The sequence below is a fragment of the Candoia aspera genome, chromosome 7 (assembly GCF_035149785.1).
Source record: "Candoia aspera isolate rCanAsp1 chromosome 7, rCanAsp1.hap2, whole genome shotgun sequence".
NCBI lineage: Eukaryota > Metazoa > Chordata > Lepidosauria > Squamata > Boidae > Candoia > Candoia aspera.
The window spans coordinates 18,381,823-18,404,358 of record NC_086159.1 but is presented as its reverse complement, the minus strand read 5'-3'; the positions used below and the strand labels follow the sequence as shown (position 1 = coordinate 18,404,358).

The window sequence follows — 22,536 nt, the reverse complement described above, 5'->3', positions numbered from 1 at the left end:
TGATGACTGATTCTCCAAAGTCATTGAATGGCCACAGATAGATTTTCCCCATGAAGACCTTTCCCTAGCCTGGTCTTCAGCTCTTCCAACAGAGCCCCCATCTATCCATCTTGCTGCTGGCTGTCCTCTTTTTCTCTTTCCCTCCACCTTTCCCAGCATTAGAGCCTTCCCCAGAGAGCCAAGTCTTCGCATAGTGTGTCCGAAGTAGGATGATTTGAGCCTGGCCATTTGCACCTCAAGCGAGAACTCTGGGTTGATTTGTTCAGTGAATATATGCTCCATGTCCAAAGTTTCTCTGTTCTTCCATCTAGCCTTGATGGGGAGAAGACTAGATTCCAGGCCTTACAAAACTGTCGGTTTTTTTTTTTGTTTGTTTGCAAAATTCTTCTACTGAGAACCAAGATTCTCCGGGAGGTTTACAGAAAAAAGGTGGGAAGCATAAAATGCAATCAAATACAAATATGATATCTAAAACAGGAATAAAATCAGCTACAGTGTAAGCTGATTAATGGAGATAACATTTGTGCAAAAGTTTTTAAAAAGAGACTGTAAAGGATTTCAGTTGCAAAACTTATGGAAATAAAAAAACACATTTCCTGCCCTTAAGGATCATTATTCAAATCCCTGATCACTGGGTCATAATGCCACCATCTGCAAATCTCAAGAAAAAAATACTATTTACCAGAAATGGTATGCAAGAGTATCCTTAGAATGCTGCCCCCAAACAAGGAGTGATTCAACACCTATTCCTTTTGGGGTGGGGAAGGGGGAGACACCAGCTTGGGAGATTTCCAAACATGGATTAGATCCACCTGAAACTTCCTGAGTCAGAGACAAAAAACAGGATGCCAATGTGTGTCAGCGCTGCATCACAAAACAGCAGATCAGAGCAGGGTTTCTCCACTTTGGCCACTTTAAGAAGTGTGGACATCAACTCCCAGAATTCCCCAGCCAGCCATGAAGTCAACACAGCCATGAAGTCCACCCATCTTAAAGTAGCCAAGGTGGAGAAGCCCTGAATTACAGTAATTCTGTGAATGAAAATGTTAATTTGTTATCCACAAAGAGCCATGTGTGAAAAGCTGCATCAGCATTGCTTTGAAACCTCACATTAAAAGGTTTCTCTCCCTGCAGAACCTTGGGAATAAATTGATAACTCCCCCAAACCATTTTTCCTCCAAAGACAGCAACTGTTTCTTACAATGCCAACATAGCACTTTAATAGGCAATTGCTCCAAGTCTTTCCTATGATATATGTCACTTAGTGAGGTTGGCCCAAATACAATAATTACCCTTTAATATCAGATAGATTTAGACAGATTCTATATAAACCGCGACTTAGTTGAAAAGAGTCAAGGCTGCTGAGTCAGCAACCAAAGGTAGGGATTTTCTGCGGACTCCGGACTGACAAAAGGTCTTAAGTTCATACAGTAATTCCATGGTGGAATTCCCTGTCGCTAGAAGTGGTGATAACAACTAGCATATAGAAGCGTTTGGAAAAGAGCTACATCATATAGAGAGACATGTTTCTCTAACCTCCGGATGTACTAGGTTTTGCCACGCTCACGGGGAAGGGTGTGGGCACCACGTTGGGGAAGATTTAAGCTTCGATGCCTTTTAGAGAAGGGGCACTGGAGAAGGAGAGCCGCGTTAGCCTACGGCAGCAAAAAAGCAGGAGCCTGGCAGCACCTTTCCCAACTAACATATTTTATGAAAAGGCAGCAGCTTTCCTCAGCTTAGCCCACTTCATCAGATGCATAGAGGGATTCGACGGAAAAGCAGCCAGCCTGTCTTCCCATGCCTTCCCGCAACCCCAAATTTAAAAGAAAGGGGGGAAAACCCGAAATCAGAAATGAAAGCGCAGTGTATTTCCTTCACCGAAACATGCCTACTGGGCTTAGCATGGATTCTAGGGTCACCTCGTTTCAAGGGCTGGGTTGAGCCTTTTTAGTACGCTTACCAGGACAGGGTTAATCGCCGCCCGGCCCGGCCCGGCCCGGCCCCACCCCCGGCGCGCGCCCCCCCGAGGATCGGAGCCCGGCGCGCTGTGCGGGACTCTCTCTCCCGTAAGGAGACAGGCTCCCGACCGGCTTGAAGCCCTCGATCTCTGGCCGGCTGTCCCGTCCTTCCCACCCGCACGCGCCTAGATTCAAAGTCCTTCCCGGGGCAGGAGAGGCGATTGCCCGGGGCGGGTGGATGAAAGGTAGCGCGACCGAAGGAAGCTCAGGAGGCGGAGCTGCCCCGCGGGTGCGGCCAGCAGATTCCCGCGGGGGGGAGGCAGGGAGCGGCCGGCTGTTTCCGCTGCGCTCCGCCAGGGGGTGGAGGCTCGCGCGGCCCCCTCGGCAGGTCCTTAGCACAGCCCGGCCCGGCCAACAACTGCCCGCCAGTCGCGAAGTCCGCTTCCTCGCCAAACCACCATGGCAGTTCCCGTCGCCAGCTCCGACCCCGGCTACATCCGCACCGTCTTGGGCCAGCAGATCCTGGACGAGCTGGACAGTTCCACCCTCGCCTTGCCGTCGAAGCTGTCGGGCGGGCGAGCCGAAGCGCAAAAGTCGCTCCGCATCCGGCGGCAAGTCCAGCAGACCTTGGCCCGGAAGAGCAGGGGCTCCCTGGTCAACGGTGAGTGCCTCGGGGGGTGGGGGGGCAGGGAAGAGGGAGCCTCTCCGGGCCCTTTCCCGCCGCCCTCCCGCTTTTCAGTGGAGTGAATGGTTCCCCGAAAGTTTCCTTTCCCCACGCCCTTAAGCAAATAAAGATGTGAGAGGCAATTTTCATATCGTCCCCCCTTCCTCCTTCGCTTCACGTGCCGCATGAGAAACTCTTAAAATATCCTCTTTCCGCGGCACAGGAGAGCGCAGGCAGTTTTGAGTTGAGCCCTTGTAAATCTCTCCACAAAGGGACAGAGAAAGAAACTGATTAAGCTCCAGGAAAACTTTTGTTGGAATAAATAAAGGTATGCAGAGACTCCTTGGCGTATCCAGGTGGGTGGCCAGGCTAACCTCTTGCAGCAAATGAACTGTAACTTTTTGAAACTCTTGACTGGAGGGATATGTTTAAAACTAGCAAAGGGACCTGTAATGCAGTCTGCTGTTAAAGGGAAGTCTAATGTTGCAGGATTTGCAATTCAACAGGTAACTCATCAGCAGTCTTGCCATTGCTTTAAAGTGGGATTAAGGAAAGGTATGCGAGAGTCAGCCTGGTGTAGTGGTGACTGTACCAGGCAAGAAGCCAGGAGACCGAGAGTTCTGGTCCTGCCTTAGGCACGAAGCCAGCTGGGTGACCTTGGGCCAGTCCCTCTCTCTCAGCCCTAGGAAAGAGGCCAGGGCAAACCACTTCTGAAAAAAAACCTCCCTTGCAGGACTCGTCTAGGCAGTTGCCAGGAGTCAAAATTGACCTGAAGGCAAGAGAGAGAAATGTATGGCAGACAAGGCTATTAATGGCTACTATTTGTCCTATTAACAAAACTGTAGGAGACAGTGTGTCAACTGCTGGGGAACCCAAGTTGTTTTCTTGAGACAGGTGACGTCTCATAATGTCGCAGGAACATTATGCTGGTCTAGGCTGAGGGTAAAGGAGCTAGTAGATAGGGGGATGCAGAATTTCTGTCGTTACCTTCAGAAGTTTAAAATAGCCTTGGTTATTATTTTCTTCCCATTGTTCTGTTTTCTCAACAAGCCTGTCAGATAGGTCAGGCTGGGAGATAGCATCTGATCCAAAGTTAGCCAGTGAGCTTCTTGGCTGAGTAGAAAGATTTGAACCTGGGTCTCACCAGAGTAGACCAACATTCTCAATCTGTGTCTCTCGTTGACCATACAGACTATGAGGACGTTCTTCCCCTGTTTGTTTTCTTCCTTCCTTCCTTCCTTCCTTCTCATGTCTTATCCTTTTCCTCTTTCAGTTTCCCACATATTACTAGACCTTCTTGTCAGAAACCATCCAGAGTCACTGGGATTTGGGCAGCATATAAATTTAATAAATTATTATTATTACCATTGAAGAAAGAGCTAGTGACTATACAAACCACCCTGATTTCAGGTGGGTTATTTAGGTCACTGCAAACCTTTTTTAGATGCAGTGGGACCATTTTCAAATTTTTAATACACCTGAGTTTCATCTGGCATGAGGTCCACTGATTAAAATCTGTGGTAGAACACGTGCAGCCGTTCAGCCACACCTCATAGCAAATTTTACTGCCTGCTGTTATATATTCATAAGAGAAGAGAAAAATTGAGATTCTAAAAAGCAGGGCCCATCTTTATAATACATGAAATAAAATAATAAAAAATCTCAGTGTTAAAAAAATTTCCCTTCTAACATTATTGCATTCCTCGTATCGTGTATATTGCATTATGCTGTGTGACAAAGACAGTGTTAGAAATGAAATGCTATTTCACTATTTTTGGAGTGCAGTCCCCATAGTATCACTAGTTATCACTAAGCTGACAATGGCTGTCTACAATTAATATGAAAGGTTTTCTGCCTAGGCTTTAACACAATCATTCAAAGCATTCACTTTTCCCATCCTACTATATAGTAGTAGTTATTTTAACTGTTAGTACAGAGACCCATATTTCAGAGATCTAATAATGGCTGTCTGGGAATGATGGTAGTTGTATGGTATTAGGATGGGAAAGGCTGGAGCAGCACAGCCATATTAACATCACACTGTAAAGTGGCTTTTATCACCAATCCAAACATTAGAGGCTTGGTGTGGTTTCTCCCAGGGGCATCCTCAGGTGAGCCTTCCAGTGAATAGTTGTGGGCATCATCTTGACTTTTTGATGCTCCTGGTTGATCCTTTCCCATTACTCTTTTCCATGACCAGTATATGGATATTGCGTGCAAAAGGAAAACAGCTTCTTTAATTCCCTCCCGCCCACCACATCATCCACCCAACTACAGGAAAAGAGACCACACTAGTGTGAAGTCATCAGCTTCTTCCAGGCTGCCTTGAAATTTAAGTATTGGGACGTCAAGTGATATATATGTTTGAAATAAATGAATCAGAACTTTGAGGGTAAATTCAACGGTTGGAGCTGTTGCATCAGCTCTCGCTCAAGCGCTCATGTTATCACTTGGCAAATACTGTTTTCAATAGTTAGTATGTATCCAGTATTAGTGCTTCAGTGAAGAAAGTGGAGGTTGCTATTTTCATAACCGACTCAAAACAGTGTGTGGCGCAAATGGCACAGAACTGCACGGAGCATGATTTGTCAACAAGGCAGTAAGGAATATATTTATCAGTCATTCTTGTTGAAACTTTTGAAGACATTTTCTTCAAACTCTTTGGAGCTCTGGCTCTTTCGTTCTAGAATGGAAGCTGGTCTCTCTTGGCTGTTTCATGTACACTCAGCAAGGCTGGCTGGGGAATTCTGGGAGTTGAAGTCCACACGTCTTAAAGTGGCTAAGGTTGAGAAACATTGATATAGAATGATTTTCCCCCAGGGCTACAGGCTTATGAGTAATGTCTTTCACTAAATAGTTCTCCAATCAATCCAGTCAATCTTAGAGACATTCCTTGGCCTGAAGGGGCCTACCATAAATTAATCTGCCTATCTTTCTCCTCATGTTTTATCTCTTTACAACATAGGTAATTGTAGGTATTTTGCATAGTATGTAGGCTATTCCCCTGGTTTTATGAGCCTCCCAGGGTTGCCATTATACAATGCAATTCATGTTTCACTTGCTTGTTCAGGCCCAGAGGTATACAAACAGGTGGCTAAAATGTGTGGCGTGGCATATAGGGTTAGAGGCCAAAAATGTATAACTGCCCCTTGACTGGCACAATATAGGCTCCCTAATTCCTTTTAATTGTGAAGTTGAGATAAGTTTGTTTTGTGATTTTAGGTTTGGGGTTATTTTATGCAAATGTCTGCCATCTGGCGTGTATGTATGATATAGTCACTGGCCAAAATAAAGCAAGATGGATTGACTGATTGATCTAGATTATTCAGATTGTAGGAAGAATGTCTTTTTCTTTGCAACATTCCAAAGAAAGCGAATCTCTGGTTCTAGTATTTTGCAACCTGGACCTGGATTGCTACGGTTCATCGCTGAGGTTTCCATTTTGGTTCTGATAGTCATCCTGTATGGTCCCATGATTTGAATGTCAGATTAATCTTATCCTAGTTTAAATATCCAATCATTGGAAAATCCTCAGTCAGCTTAAGTGCCTGGGTTAACATCATACTAAACCACAATATATTTTGTTCAGATTCAGTATGTTGTATGAACTTTCCCAGTGAGTGATTTATTTAATAAAGCAGGGTTAAAGACCCCTATTACTTAGGACAATGTGTGAACCAAGTTTATCTCTTAAGTTAACTTACACTATAGCAGGGTTTCTCAGCCAGGGTTCCATGAGAGGTCACTTGGGCTTCCCTGGGAGATCACGATTTATCTAAAACGTTATTTCAAATTTGGGTAACTTCACATTAAAGAGGCAAGTTTCATTCTCTATTTTTAGTTGAAGAACCCTGTTGATGCATATATATAGGCCTACCCATGAAACAAATATAATAATTTTGTAACTTCAGGCCTCTATTTGAGCCTGAATGTGCAGGGGTTCCCCAAGGCCTGAAAAATATTTCAAGGGTTCCTCCAGGGTCAAAAGGTTGAGGAAGGCTGAGCTATAGTGTTTGTTCTAAAGACAGAAGAAGTAAAAAGGGAAGGATCCATGATTATGCTGTGAGTTTCACAGAGGAATGATGGGCTACTAAACATTTTTTAAAGATTAAAAGCTGAGATTTCATTGACTAGTTTTTAGATGGTAGTTGACTCCAATATTAGCATTTGAATGATTTGTTGTAGTTAATCCAAAGCCATATACATCACCGTGAATGGATCTAATGTGTGATTCTGAATCCACTGTAAAGAACATACTGTGATTTGTTAAAGGCTCTTCCTGTATCCTCACCAGCAATCGGGCATGGGAGAATCTTTTTTACAGTTGCACTAGTAAAAGAAGCCCACCTTCTTTCTCCCCTGACAGTATTCCACTTCCTTGAGACATTCGGTTCACAAAATTATTGAAAAAATGTGTGACACTGAGCTTCTATCAACTCTCTCCTGAGCTTTTAATCTGCTGTTTACTTACCTTTTAATTAATACTATGCTTTTGAATTGTGTATTTCTTATTGTAACAATAAGTGGAAGTGATTTAAGTAAAAGGATTGTCCGTTGGCTCACTTCCCAATGGATATGTTTGAAAGTATGGGTGTATAAGAAGCACAGAACCTGTCCACCCATGGATTTCTTACATTTCTTAAATTCTTCAATTTCTTACATTTCTTAAATGTAGCTGCCTGAAGGCAAGAACGATAGATGTCAGTAGATCCTGGGAGTAACTACAAAACTTGCAGTCTTAAAAATGTTATAGTAGCCCAGGAATATATAAGCTGAGGTTACAGATGTATGGTCTTGAGAGCTTTATATGCATCTGCCAAGATTTCCACCAAGTTGTAATGTTTTTAATTTAACCAAACAGGGGGAAAAGTAAATACATGGGAAGTAAGCATGCTCACTCTAATTAATTAAGTGAAGGTAATTGTCAGGGACATCTGCAGGGGGAGGTCCAAATCTTCAAGATTGGGGGTGCAGCTTCATGATCAAAGCACTGCCCCTTTTGTACATGGAACCCTGTATGAAAGTACTGGGCTTCCATCAAAATGGCATGTGAGCATCTTGCAGATTTTGACACACAGACAGCCCTGGTATTTGTAATTAAACGTATTGTTTCTCCTGCTCCCACCCTTGTTTTTACCCTGGCCTCATCTACCTTTGGAATATGATACATGATGCACCACGTATTGGTTCAGTAGAGATTCCTGCACTACCCTGATGCTTCAAATACCTAGCTTGCCTTTAAGATGCAGGAACCTGCTCTTACCATCACAGAATCTGTGTACGAGGCAACCAGCAGGATAGATAATCCCTGAAAATAGACCTGGATGAGCCCTATACATTCATAGGAGACTGGACAAAAATTGGTGGCCAACTGTTCTAGATGAGTTTATTAAGAAGGTTGCCCATTTGTTCAACCATTAGGAAGAGATGAATCATATGAGATAAGAGCTGAAATAAATGTAAGGTGCTGTACTCCCTAGAAAGCACTGAGCCTTTTCAGTATTGGGATTGTATATTATTCTTTTTGTTTACAAAAACTTGATGGTAAAGAAAAACAAGTCGCCTACTTTGTGTCATCCAGAGGGTATAATTGTTAGTTGATGAAAACAAGGCAACAGAAGTACATTTCCTTAGGTTATTATACATTGTCGTTAGTTTGTCTGTGAATAATTCTCCATTGTTTGCAGACTCCAGAGCAAAGATTATTGAAAAACTTGTCTATCTGAGGCTGGCCAATGAGCATGCTTGAAAATTGGCACTGGGCCTGTGTGCGGAACTGAATCTGGGTGTATATTCTGGAAGAAAGATATATAATAGTATATGTCTCTGTGAGAATGTACCTACAACTGAGAAAGTCCAGGAGCAGTTTAATTTTCTGTGAAACATTTGCAATTTATGTATAGGGGCAGCAGCTTATTTTTTTCCTTTGTCACTTTTTCTAACTTTTATTTTTGAGAGGCTGCATTCTGGAAACTATAATATTCATAATTCTTCTAAATGTTAGAGTAAATGTTTAAAGAACTCTGTATAGTGATTGAAGGTCCTTAATACAGGAACTGCATAATTATACATTAAAGTGCACTTTATTGCACACGTACCCGTTTGAAGTTAAAAGACGTTTGGCCACAACACAAGACCTGCAATCCTCGAAAATAATAATCTGTACACGTAAGCCCATTTCAGGAATGTCTCTATATAGAAATGAATTTTCATACACAGAGAGCCGTTCTTTTCCTGCATAGTTCTTCTGTTTATTGAAATGTGACAATGGACTGCATATCTAACGTCACTAACTTTCTATATCAGCCTTTCTCAATCGTTTGACCCTGGAGGAACCCATTAACAGGGTTCTTAAACGAAAAATAAAGAATGAAATTTACCTCTTTAATGTGAAGTTGCCCGAATTTGAAATAATTTTTTAAATAAATTGTGATCTCCAGGGAACCCCTAGGGACCTCTTGCGGAACCCTAGGGTGCCACGGAATCCTGGTTGAGAAACCCTGCTCTATATGAAGAACAGAAGATTTCTGTTTCGTATTAATAGTTAAATTCAAATTTACTTCAGCAAATGGTGCACATAATTCCATGAAGACTACGCAACTAAACAATTAATCACATCAATTATTTTTTAGGAGAGCCGCTCTGTATTCATTCGTACATATTTTCTTTTTCTCTTCCAATACCTCCCCTTGAAAATTAGATTCAATATATTTCATTTTATTATGTTTAATAAACTGCAGATGAAATATAAAACGTTGCCTTATTTTTCTTGGAATTTCTGGAATGTTTATAGATCAACCAGTCTACAAATCTGGCCTAGGACCAACAGATGAGAACTCACTACGAACACAAATCCAATCATTAATAAACAATCGTTTTATCTGATGCCAACAAACCCATCTAACTGAATAAAAAAGTGTGGGTAAAATGGCCTTACATAGTTTAAAAATAAGTTTTCTTGTTCATAGAATTATGGGTTAAGGGACTTAATTTCCTGATATCAAATATGTGGTCTAAGAAGAATGAATGAAATGAGAGGAAGGAAAGAATATTGTTGAAAATCTTCCTGGGGATTTCTAACAGCTGGAAAATAATGTATCTGTTTTGTTGTGAGTTTAATGAGAACAGTTTGAAATGTGGAAGAATTTGGACTCCTGAAGTCGAAGCTTAATGACAAAATCCCAATGTTGCTATAGACAATTTATATCCTTTTAGAGCAGTCAACTTCAGCAGATGTTACTTCTTGTTGCTGCAATATTATAAGCTAAACCTTTTTGTGGACACCCTAATGACAGACTGCTGGTTTTCTAACTTTGAAGAAGAGGCATCCAGTTTTAAACTGATAAGATCCTCTTCCTTTTTACTTTGAAATCTAATCTCTCCACTTAGCCTTTGTTCTAAATAATTGCTTTTCCTCTGAGTGGGGGGGAAATAAATAAAAGAAGGGTTTCTGGCACCGTAAAGACTTGCCGATTTCTGCTGACATGAGCTTTCAAGAACTGGAAGCTGCTTCATCTGATGAGATAGATACTAGTCACCCCCCCTCAAAAAAAAATTGTTAATCTTTAAGATGCCATACCTATGCCTGTGTGTAAGAGAGAGACTTTACTACAACAGATTTATTTTATTTTATTTTTTTATTTAATTAAATTTATGTCACCGCCCATCTCCCCGCCATGGGGGACTCTGGGCAGTTTAAAATTAAATCAACATGGTTCTGTCCTGCTGAAAGTGTTCAGGCTTCCTAAAAAAAACCTTGAAAAGAGATATTATTGGTATGTAAAGAAAGTTTTCCAAGTTATCCAAGACTCCACTTGCCAGATGCAAAACACCATGAACCCAGATGAATTTGGGGTAACCCAACAGTTAGGTCAAATGTAAGCCCTTGAGAAGCTATCCACTAATTTGTAGGTGGATTACTAAACCAGAGTGGCTAAATTATATCAATGCAGGCAAGCCCTTGGTGGATTTGTAAGCAAACTCATCAGGAGATACTTAAATTAAATCAGGATAGTTTCATGCAGAGAAGAAAGAATACGGATTGAAGGATGAACATGGAGACATCTGTTGCAAGATTCTGCCCGTTTTCCTTCATTGCTGAACTTTAAAACAAGTAAAAAAAGCATCTTGATTTGGGAGGAGGGGTTGCTTTTAGCAATTCCTATTAAGACTTATTTGAGTATTTTAACATACAGCTCTTTTTAGCTTTATTTTCATAAGGGAACCTCCATCGTAACTCACTCTATTGCAGCCTTTCTCAAGCTTTTGACCCTGGAGGAAACCTTGAAATATTTTTCAGGCCTCAGGAAACCCCCTCCACATTCAGGCTCAAATCGGGGCCAGAAGTTATAAAATATATTCATTTCATGTGTAGGCCTGTCTATATGCATTAACAGCATTCTTAAACTAAAAAGAAAGAATGAAACTTACCTCTTTAACGTGAAATTGCCTGAATTTGAAATAATTTTCTAAAAAAATTGTGATCTCCTGGGGAACCCCTAGTGACCTCTCGCAACCCTACAGTTCCACGGAACCCTGGTTGAGAAACACTGCTCTGTTGCCTCGTCCTCAAATCATATGGTTTGAGGTCTGGCAAAGTGATTAGAATTATTTAGGGGTGGGGTCCTTTTGGTAGTTGTCCCAGCAACATGAAATATCCTCCCTGTTGCAGGTTTACTCAGACTCATCACTGACAATCTTTATTCATTAGGGATAGTTGGATCAGGGGGTTGAACAGCACGGGTAGAAAGGTATTTAGGCATCTTACAAACAATGGGTGTGTTTTTTGTCTGTTTGTTTTGACCTGTTCAATCATGTCCGATTCTAGACTGAGTTCTAGTCCCGCCTTAGGTGCAAAGCCAGCTGGGTGACCTTGGGCCAGTCACTTTCTCTTGGCTGTAGGAAGGAGGCAATGGCAAACCACTTCTGAAAAACCTTGCCAAGAAAACTGCAGGGACTTGTCCAGGCAGTCTCTGAGAATCAGACATGATTGAATGGATTAAAAAAAAAGGGGACTACCACTGGAGGGCATTGCTTTCTGATGGACAACCTTGGTCTTCTTTCAGTCAGTGATAACACTTATTGCCCATTACCCTTATTAAGATAATGAATATTTAAGATATAAACTGTAAATTTATATTGCAGTCTCAGTTAACCACTGCTTATCCATGAAAACCTTTCTTAAAGATTCTTACTTTCTAATCTGAGGCTAGAAAATGCAGAAGCATCATCACAATACCAGCATTAATTATGGAGAGACATCTTTCATTTTGCCAGCCCCTGGGCTATGCATAAATAATATGGGCAACACTGTCCTTCATTCAGATCTTGAATTTCCCATCATTTTCCTGTCTCTGGAAATGCAAGGGATTGAATCTGGGATTTTGCACATAGAAAAAAATATATTTTGTTCTTGTGCTATGACCTTCACCCTTTTCTTATGTTCTTGTTTAAATTAAATTAAAATATCCAGTGAGGGAAATTGCACGTCACCATAGTGCTTAATCGTATCTAAAGTTTTTAATCAAGTAATTTCTTTCATGTCTGCTATACATTTGGGCCTATTGCTACCTGTATTTGTGATCTAGAAAAGCATTCTGCAACTCATATAAAGACCAATATACCATTTTAATCAACTGGATTTGGTACGCTGGGGACCTTATGGTGAGACACGCAGCCTGAGAGAATGATTAAAAAATAAATTAGAACAGAAATCCGATTGCAACCAAGGAAATAGGACAGCTCAAATAACTTGATCTTTCAGGAATGCAAAATAAAACGGGCTCCTTGCCTCTCACATTTTCTGCAGAATTACTTAACTTTCCAGGTATGGATGAAGAGTATCATTAATCCACAGTTTTGTCCTACAGTTTGTCTGCCATATGTTTTCTCTAATTTATACAGTTTGCTGGTGGTCTCAGAGCAGACTGGGGAGGAAGATTAAAGAATGCTTGCTCTGGTTTGTGACTGACAAATTCCAGAGCATGGGAAAGTAGTGGGGGATCAATTGCTCGAGTAAATGTAGAATAAGCAACAGTTTATTGATATAAAAGACAGCCAGATTGTACCATAATGCAAGAGTGAGCAGACACATTCTCATGTGAACAATTTCTTCAAGTTAAAGATAATAATGCGTCCTATTTGGCGGTGACTTATGTTCTTCTTTACCATCCTGGAGCACTCTAACTGAAGGCATCATTTATTTTAGGAATGGGAAACCTATGAACTTTCTGCTAGTCTGAGTCAAATATCATTGTTTCATCTCCACTCAGGCTCGCTCAGATCTTGTTGAGCTCAAATATTTAGCAGAAGGGCCTCCGGATTTTAAATCCATATTTACCCAAGAAGATCTCAGCGAATCAGGGTGGCCAGAGGACCCTCAAAACAGATTAGTTTATGCCAATATTTTAGGGGCCAAGCTGTATACAAGCCTCTGTGGAGATTAGGCTGGATTCCAGCCTTAACAGTCGGATACACAATGGGACACACCTAGCAAAGCTGACTTCAGTACAGTATTTACAAATCTAGGCACCATAAATCATTTAGCTCAAGACCTTTGCCCTGTAGATCTTAATAATTGTCCTGCTTATTACCACTGCAATGTGCAAAATAGCATTTGCAAAATGATGGGCCTCCCTAAATACAATCCTTATCCTTCCAGGATGTTGAGGCAAAGAAGAAACTTAAACTGTAAAGGACTTAACCTGAGTAATACTGATGGAATCAATTTTCCAGGACTGATGGTGCATGATAGTGCTTCTTGAGAACATAATTACTTTAATTTTGCCTTGATGGACAAGAAAGGCATTTTCCCTACAGTAAGAGGCAAACACCCTGAGATACATCCTCAAGCCAACTTCAAATGTAGAAAGAATGGCTGTGGCATCTGCATACATAGAATTGAATTAGGTCTGTTGATAAGAAAGGGAGGAACTCTGGCCTTGACCAGGCTTTCACCAATGAATCTATATAATAATTGAAAAGAATATGTGCTAGAATGTAGCTTTGTTTCAGCCTTTTCTGGATCAGTATATAGCAGGAGTGGTGATCAGCCATTGCCAGCTATGTGCTGTCATCTGTAATTTAAATTAAATCAATTACAGGTAGTCCTTGCTTAATAACCATTCATTTCATGTCTATTCAGACTTATAACAGTGCTGAAAAAATTGACTTACGACTGGTCCTCACACTTATGACCATTGCAGTGTCCCCACAGTCATGTGATCACAATTTGGGCACTTGGCAGCTGTTCACATTTATGACCATCACAGTGACATATAGTCACATGATTGTCATTTTTGACCTTCTTGGCTGGCTTCTGGCAAGCAAAATCACTGGGGAACTACATGATTCGCTTAACAACCACATGGTCTGCTTAATGCCCATGGCGATTTATTTATTTATTTATTTATTATTCACATTTCTGTCACCACCCATCTCCCCCTAAAAGGGGATTTGCTTAACGACCACTGCAAAACGTGTAAAATCGAGTCATATTCACTTAATGATCGCTTCACTTAGCAACTAAAAATCTGGTCCTAGTTGTGGTCATTAAGCCAGGACTACCTGTAAATCCAGTGTAGCTTTTGCCTTGACCCAATCCACATTTGAGTTCATGTTCCCAACAGGCAACTGAAAAATGAAGAGCAGCTAAAAAAAAGAGCAGCTGTCCTAAAATAGTTGTACACCTTTCTTTTACTTTGAAAGGCTGCCCACTCCAAGACTAACTTTAAAAAAACATAAAAGGAAAAATAGGAATCTTAAAGTTGCCCATGAGCAGTTTTCACCTGGACAGCAAACAAGTTATATGCAAAGTGACTTTCCTATTATAAGGGAATGAACTGTGTTTCAATTTTAATCATGTTTTCTGCATTTGTATTTATAGAAATAGGCTGAGATACACTTTACATAAGTATTTGTTTAGTGCTGTAAGGAAAGTATTCTAGGTCTTGTTGCTTTATTATTTCTGATCTCATTAAGATAGCATAAAAACTGTCAAATCAGCATTTCTTTGTTCATTGACCTACTTTGTGGTGTTTCCAGATTCTTGGAACATTAGTGTAATTTTCAGTTTCAAAAGTAGTGCCGTAAACTCCTGCGCCTCAGTTTTCATTATGCAGAAATGTTCTGAAGGTGTTTCTTGATATTTATTATTTTATTTTTCCTTTAAACTGAACAGTGTTCCCAGTTTTAGTTCAGAGAAGATAGTGTGCTTCCACTGTAGAAGTTTGGAGTCCATATCACTAAAGGGACTTTAAGTGGCTTTTAATCAAAGTCCAAATGTCCAACTGCTAAGATAAAATGAACATAACATGGAACTGTCAAGCGAAGATGCAATATTACAAAAACCTGGAAAGTGTCATGCTGAATACAGTGTAAGAATTTCCCATCATTTTCCTGTCTCTGGAAATGCAAGGGATTGAATCTGGGATTTTGCACATAGAATTAAGCATGTCAAATTACTACTGAAATACAAAACTTACCACATAGCCTTGCCTAAAGCACACAATCATTGTGGATAAAATGCTATTCAATTTTCTAGTGGCAAAAGCGGGACCCACAGTTACCAACCACAGAGCATATTTTCGAGTATTTTGTATCTCTGATCTCCGAAGTATTTAAAAAAGAAGAAAAGAACTAGGTATAATGTTTCCTGAAGTGTTTTCTAATTCTTTCTGCAAATGTTGGGGTTTTTCTAAGCATGCTAATCTTCTGTTTTTTATTTCTCATTAATCCTAGTTTGACTACCTAGCTAATATAACTCAGCATCCTAGGTCTGCTTTTGCTATATGATTTACTGAAAGCCTATTTTTCATGCATTTCCACAGGTTTGCATCGGGCTAGGAGTGTTCCAGAGTTTGTATATAAATTAGATGCAGTTGAAACAGACTTTGCTTCAAGACCATCTTTTGCAACTTCATATTATCATCAGGTGAGAAGGCTTTAATATATGATGGTTTATATGAATGTAGATTAGGTCTTCTTTGGCTGCAAGAAATAATGGTTGAATGGTAGCTTATTATTAGTGAGAATGCCTGCTGAGTTTTTCACACGTTTTGCATTTAAAGTATAAATATCTTTTACCATTGTTATCAACTAGGCATGGGAAACTTCTACATCAGTGTTTCTCAGTCTTAATCTTAGCAACTTTAAGATGTGTAGACATCAATTCCCAGAATTCCCCAACCAACATGCTGGCTAGGGAATTCTGGGAGTTGAAGTCCATACATCTTAAAGTTACCAAGATTGAGAAACACTATTGTACACCATGAACCAAATACATCTTCTTTTCTAAGCCTAGTATCTCCCTTCGTTCCTTCTCCCTCAACCCCAGTTTCTCTCTCTAGGCCTGGAAACGCAAAATGCTCTTATCTTTGCTCGATAAATGTTAAAATAGCTTCTGTTGACATCAGTGGAAGCTATTTTGAAGCCTTATTGCAGCAAAGAGGAGGATTTAAATTTTTAAAGGGGAGAGAAATATCTCTGTCCCAGTGGTGGTGTCTAGTAGCATGCATCTTCTAAACTGCTCACTGATGCCATGTGTTTGTGTATTTTAAAGGGTTTGTTTGCTCTTAGAACAGGAAGACATAAACTCAGTGGCTGAATACATGGAAGAAATTTGGTTTCCCCAGTTGCAATCCTATACCCACTTACTTAGTTAAGAGACATCTGACTTCTGAATAGACACGTGTAGGGCTACACTGTGAACTGCCCAGTTTGCTTGTACAAATGGACTCTGTTCATTATTGGCATACAGTACATACTGTGATTAAATGACAGAAAGAAATATTATTTTGTACCAATAATCATTTCAATTTTTACAAACGAATTGCTATCTTAGTTATATAGCCCAACTAGGATGCTGTAGAATCAAAACAGAGATGTTTTAAAGAATTAACTGCTGTCACGTGCAGTCTGCCTACCAGAAAGGAATTTAATCCTCATTTCAGACTCTGGGCCTTTTGATTGTACATAAGCCAAAAAGAATTTTTTCATTGTTTATATTTGTCAGGCATACTGAGGATCCTGTAGACTCAAACCACCTTGCTTGCATTAAATTGTATGCCCCAATTTTAATTACAATGTCTGCATTTATGTAATTGCTTGCTTTGCCTTGTCATCTCTCCATTATCATTAGTCTACTTTGCACCTGCCTAACTCTTCGTGTTCTCATACTATAGAATTAAAAACTATTTCATGTATTTTTCATGCTAGGTTACAACAATAAGTTTACACTGAAAAGGGAAGAATGGGAATGTAATATAAACCTGTGAGGACATAGCAAACTGTGTTTTCAGTTTTGTGAAAGGTAACTGAAATAACCTTGAAAATTGGATGGCTGCTTGTAGAGAGCAGTAACTTAATCCTGTAAGCATGATCCTCACACATAATCACATCCCAGCAAGCAACAGTTCGAAGAATGATGAAAGCTGAATGCAAGAAAAATGGGGGTGGGATCAGAGTCAGGAAGGTCAGTGAACAATGCAGTCCTACACTTATTTATTCAGAAGAATGCTGGAGTTGGGGTTCCCTTGCACCTGATGAAATTCTTTGGGGCAGCCAGGATCTCTCAAACTAATCAATCTCAAGCCATTTGGGGCCCATAAAAGTGGATGTCAAGTGAGTATTGTCCTGAGGATCTTGGAGACCAGCAGAATATCAGCAGTGGCATCACTAGAATCAGGCTGGAAATATTAGCCAAGAGTCATGTGAACTAGAAGAGACCTCAGTGATCCCCACTTTTAAGCCCAGAAAGTGTACTTCTGTGCCAATACACTAGTCAAGTCAAGATTGCAATAGTCACCCAATCATTTTAAAATAATTGATTTCTTGAAATACAAGCTGCAGATAATTGTACCAATTAGGTGCTGCCTTACTGGTTGCACAAGCAAATTATGTTTAAAATGGTGCCACCTCCAAGCCAATCCAGGGCTCACACTGGCTGTGAAGTCTAAAGGCAGCAATTGCTCATTTATAGTTAAAATTATTTTTTTCAAATGTTGCACAGTTTCTGCAGTATGAACTGGCCACCTATAATTTTTATAAGGTATACTTGCTGCCAAGGAAGAAGAGGTGGTAATGATTTAGCCAGAAACTAAAACTAGATGTCAGGAGAAGGGTACTGGAGAAGCAGACGGAAATGTGGGATCTGTAGAATGTCTTTGTCCAAGGGCCCACTAAGCCTTTCATGGCTTCTGAATATCAGTGTAATTAATAGAAGATTGAGGGAGATAATCTTTTGCCCCTTCCAGAAGCTGGAAAAGGACAAAAAAAAAATACAGCCTAAGTCACAGGAAGTACTTAGAAATAGTGATAGCCTGGGCAGCCTCTTCTGTTCAGATATCCATCAGATGAGTAGGGATTTTTCCTTGAATCCCCAACCAGCATGGAATTTCGGGACTTGTAATTCATTAAAAGGCGCCAGGTTGGGCAAGATAGATCCAGGAGCAAGACTTGATACACAGGAAGGATACAAATTCTGATTCCTGCTCTATAGTAACTAACACAGCACAAGCTAGTTCAACTGGTGCTCTTGCAAAGCTGCCCATGGAAAGTATCTTCAAGGTGGTGCCCACCTTAGGAGACAGAAACATGTTCAGTCACTGTTGGGTCAACTGTGTTCCTTTTGTGTTTCCAGCCCCCAGTTCAAGCCTACCTATGTCTCAGAGGTAATAGCGCTCCTCAGGAATTTGAGAGTATCAGAGGAAGAGAAGCAGGGACAAGGATTAGCACTATCTCTACTGTATTGCTTTCCTTGCCATGCTAAACTAAATGTCCTTACAACATCAGTTCAGTGCCTGGCTTGCGAGGAGGGTAGTAAGTGCCTCATCAGACTCAGATCAGGATCATTGCTAAGAAATGGCTCTATATCACTCACCAAGGGCTCTGAAAATGGGGCAACCAGAAACTGAGGCCCTAATGCATGGAGCTTCTCATCATTTCAATCCAGTCATCCCAACACCCTCTACTTTAGAAGATGCAGGTGCTTTAATGCTATACTTTAATACAGCAGGCAAGTATATCCTGACCTGACATTTGTACCACCAGGGATATACTGTGGTTTACCACTTTTACTATATATTCATTTCTGATGCTGCTACCCTTTGCACTGCTCTGATTGAGTGTACCAGAAAAAATGTTCCTTTTGTTTGGAAGTCCAACATGTCTTTCAACTGCTTAAGCTTGCTTCATCTTCCAGCTCATCTTCCATCATTATATCTTCATTGTACAGGCTGATGTTTCTGTTATGGCCTTGTGAGTTATTTTACTTCAGTCTTCATTTTGGATTTTTCAGGCAACTCCTCCTCTGCCATTTATTCCCACCAAGTTATCTTTCTATAGAAATAGAAGCATGACATTTTTAACAAGGAGCTTTTAGCTATCAGAGATGCCTTTCAGATCTGGTGCCACCTGTTTGAGAGAGCTCAGTATCTTATACAGGTTCAGACAGATCAGAAGAAACTGAAATCTCTCTAGACTTCTCACAGGGTTACTCAGTGTCACATCAATATCCAGCTGGGCGCTTTCAAGTTTTTAAATCCACCCATCTCCTACCCTATGAATTTTTGTAACTGTCAAGAACTAGGTTCCATCTTGCCCCCTCTGAAGTTACATCAAACCTTGATCTGATTGGCCTGCTGGACATTGCAGCTGCTTCCCATTCCTCAGAGGCCATCAGACACAAGTTTCCTTAACTTCTACCATCAACTTAGCACTTACCAGTAGGGTAGATATAATTTTGGCAACAGATTTTTTAAAATTCAAAATGTTCCACTTCCTACCCTGTTGTGGTTTCTCTTCTGCCCCAAAATCACTTAATTTTGGATAGAGGCCCAAATTGATGGAGCACTTCTAGAGTCCCTTATTTCAATTGCTGCATATTAAGCTTCACCTTTTTTCAGTTCACTCTCTACAATCGTTGAGATGGAAAGAATGAATGTTACCTTGGAGCAATATCTCTGTTATGGTAACCTTCAGCAGGACAACTGGCAAAATCTTTTACCTGAAGCTAAGCTTGCTTACATCAACTCTGTTTAGCCTCTACCCAGTCTGCACCCTTTGAGATCACCTTTGCTTTTATTTTACCAACTCCCAATTCCCCTCTAACGCTGAGGCTGATCACCTCCTTCAGGAATTTCATACAGTTCATTGCCTTCTCCGGGAATAGTTGGATCAGTCCAAGGTTTCCAACAAGTGTTAACTGCCAATGCCAGTCAGTCAAAGTGATGGGAAGGCATCACTTTGAGAAGGAGGACGACCTAGTTGGGGGAGGCCTTGGAGATAAACATCAGTCAAGGGAGCTCCTGCTTTTCCATTGATAGGAATCTATGACTCTAGCAAGAGAGAGAACTGAAGCTACTGACCTGCCTGTGACTGGCAAATTGGGGACTGTAGAAATGCCTGAATTCCCATTGGAAGATAAGAGAAATTATAGTAGATATGTAGATGGTGGCTGGAAGATTCCAGTCTAATTTGGTGGAGACAAGAAAATGTAAACAAGCATCCACATCAACAGACACTATGAGGACTTGAGATAAGAAGAAATGGAAGGGTGAGGACTAGGAGGGCCAAGGTCAGATACAAAGAACATAAAACAACAACCCCCAGGAAACAACCCACTCTCAATCTATTATAATGCACAGGTAGGAAAGAGAGACAGAAGGTATTACTTGCAGGACTGACATATATGTACATACCATGTATGTTATTATGTGTGTGTATATAGGGTTTGAGGCTTATAGTTGGCAGTTGGCAGCTTATAGTGGATTTTCTGCTTTATTATGGCTTTTCTGGTATCTGTAACAGACTAGCTTATCAAAGAGCTGTGTCCTTGAATCTCTGCCCACTAGTCTTTCAGTTCATCACAGTCCTGGAGAAGCCTGTCACCAGGTCTTCTCTTAAAGAGAGGGAAAGGTTTGAGAGCTGACTAGGTATAAATTTTGAACTCCCATTCCCACTCACTAATAAAACTGTCAGCCATCTTATATGGCTACTGTTTCCTGGAATACAATAAGTATCCAGTTTTTAGCTGTGTTCTCAGTGGGAGCCTGACATCAGTAAACTTCATTCCAAGTCTTCTGTGAAACATGAGTCAATGAATGGGCTGTGACTTGCCCAATGCAGTCCCTGATTTGGGAACACATTTCAGGCTTCACCTGCATCTTGGCTGTCCCTTATAAGGAGGAAAAAAATGGGTCACGAACAAAGTGGGCCCTATATACATATGTACACTAATTTTAGCATATCTAAGTCTGTGCAAATAAAATCTGTGTGTGTTTCTTTGGGTTAATCACCAGGAAAAGTTAATTATAACTTGGACTCTCATTGCATCCATTCCAGTTGCATATTTTGGTTGTACTGTACCCATTCATTATACTGATAATTAATTCTATAAGACAATGTATTTCTTAAAATGAGTATTTTCTGCAGATTGAGGCACCAAAGAAAATGTTCCAAAAATATTCCTCCTCCTGTTTTTCCTCCATGAGATACTTCCTGTTGACTGTGCTTTTCCTGGTTTTGTTCAGCTTTACTTTTGTTTGCTTTAACAGATAGGTTCCCAAAGTAGTTATGAAAATGGCTGGGGTCCTCGCAGTCTTCCTTACAACTTGTACAGGACAATGGAAGAGAAGTTCCAGAGACAGCCCTTGAAGAGACTGGAGGTTTCTCCTGATAGCAGTCCTGACAGGCCACTGTTCCTCCACAATGACTTCCGCTACAACAGGGGCTTAACAATTCAACAGAGTGAGATAAAGAGATCAAGCGCCTTGCCGCCAAGATATGCTCGTTCTGAAATCCTGGGCTATGCAAGCCACAATGTTTCAAGCAGAGGAGCCAGGCATTTTTACATTGGGCCAACCAATGAGACGGTGGTGGACAGTATTCCTAACAGTCCAGGAGTCCCATTCTATCAGCGCACAGGGAAGAGCCAGAGCATGAGCAACCTTTTGGAGAAGGAGAATTACCTTAGTTCTAGAGCTGTGGCAGGACAAGTCAGAGCTTCTCATTTTTCCCAAATCGGAGCCCAGCATAGGCAGTCTTCACAATACAGCTGGCATCGGAATGCCTTCAGATCCCAGGGCATGAGGGAAGCTTCCCTGCCAACTTCACTTACCAGCACTACTGCGGAGGCAGGTGGGAAGAGGATGACAATGACGGCGGCTATGGCTGCTGCCGGCACAAACAGCATCCTTGAGCAAGAAAGGATAGCTGCCAGCAGATCTCAAGCAGGGTATGTCTTTGAAGATGCACCACTGTTAGCAATGCAGAAGACTATTCACCTGGCAGAAGGGTAGTCTCAGGTCATATCAAGGCAGTACAGAGAACATAAAGATCCTTTAGCCCCCCAGATGTTGCTGAACTATGACTCCCAGAAGCTCAGTCCCCATGACCAATAGTGACAGGTTCTAGGAAAAGTAGTTCAGGAACTTCTGGAGGACCACAGATGTGCTATCTGGCATATGATATCATTTTTAATATGTTCTAGATTGCTCCTAGGCAGCGGGATCATGCTCACAAGCCTTGCTCCTGTCTTCATTCATCATCACTTCTGAAGTGCAGCATACAGTGAGCCTGACCCTTCTACAGTTTTTGATAATGTAGAGGGTTTGTGGCTTATTCAACAAAGCATAGCTGGAAGAAATCATAGTTTAATACCATGTAGGAAGCCAGTTACTTTTTCTTGCAGTAAGTCCCATTGAACTAAATCAGACAAAATTCTGAGTATACACATCTAAGAATGTGTTGTTGGAGTCAGTTCATTTCCCAGAGGCAGAATGGTAGACTTATTTCAACTTCTGATTAGCCACTGGCTCTTATTTTCCAACTATCATTCCATTGATTCTCAGTGGTTGACTTTGTATTTCCAGGAATTAAGTTTGTAGCTGTTAAGGTATACAGTGTCAAGAAGATAGA

General features: G+C 40.9%; 1 protein-coding gene across 1 annotated transcript in view; it reads left to right on the top strand.

Moving 5' to 3' along the window:
• Nucleotides 1-2,342: 2,342 nt before the first annotated feature.
• Nucleotides 2,343-22,536, top strand: part of PKP2 (plakophilin 2) — a 61,060-nt gene continuing 40,866 nt past the window's right edge. Inside the window, exons 1-3 of the mRNA XM_063309455.1 lie at nt 2,343-2,619; nt 15,450-15,553; nt 21,174-21,853. Coding sequence (XP_063165525.1) covers nt 2,418-2,619; nt 15,450-15,553; nt 21,174-21,853 — 986 coding nt within the window. The 5' untranslated portion in view covers nt 2,343-2,417. The remainder of the gene's footprint in view (nt 2,620-15,449; nt 15,554-21,173; nt 21,854-22,536) is intronic.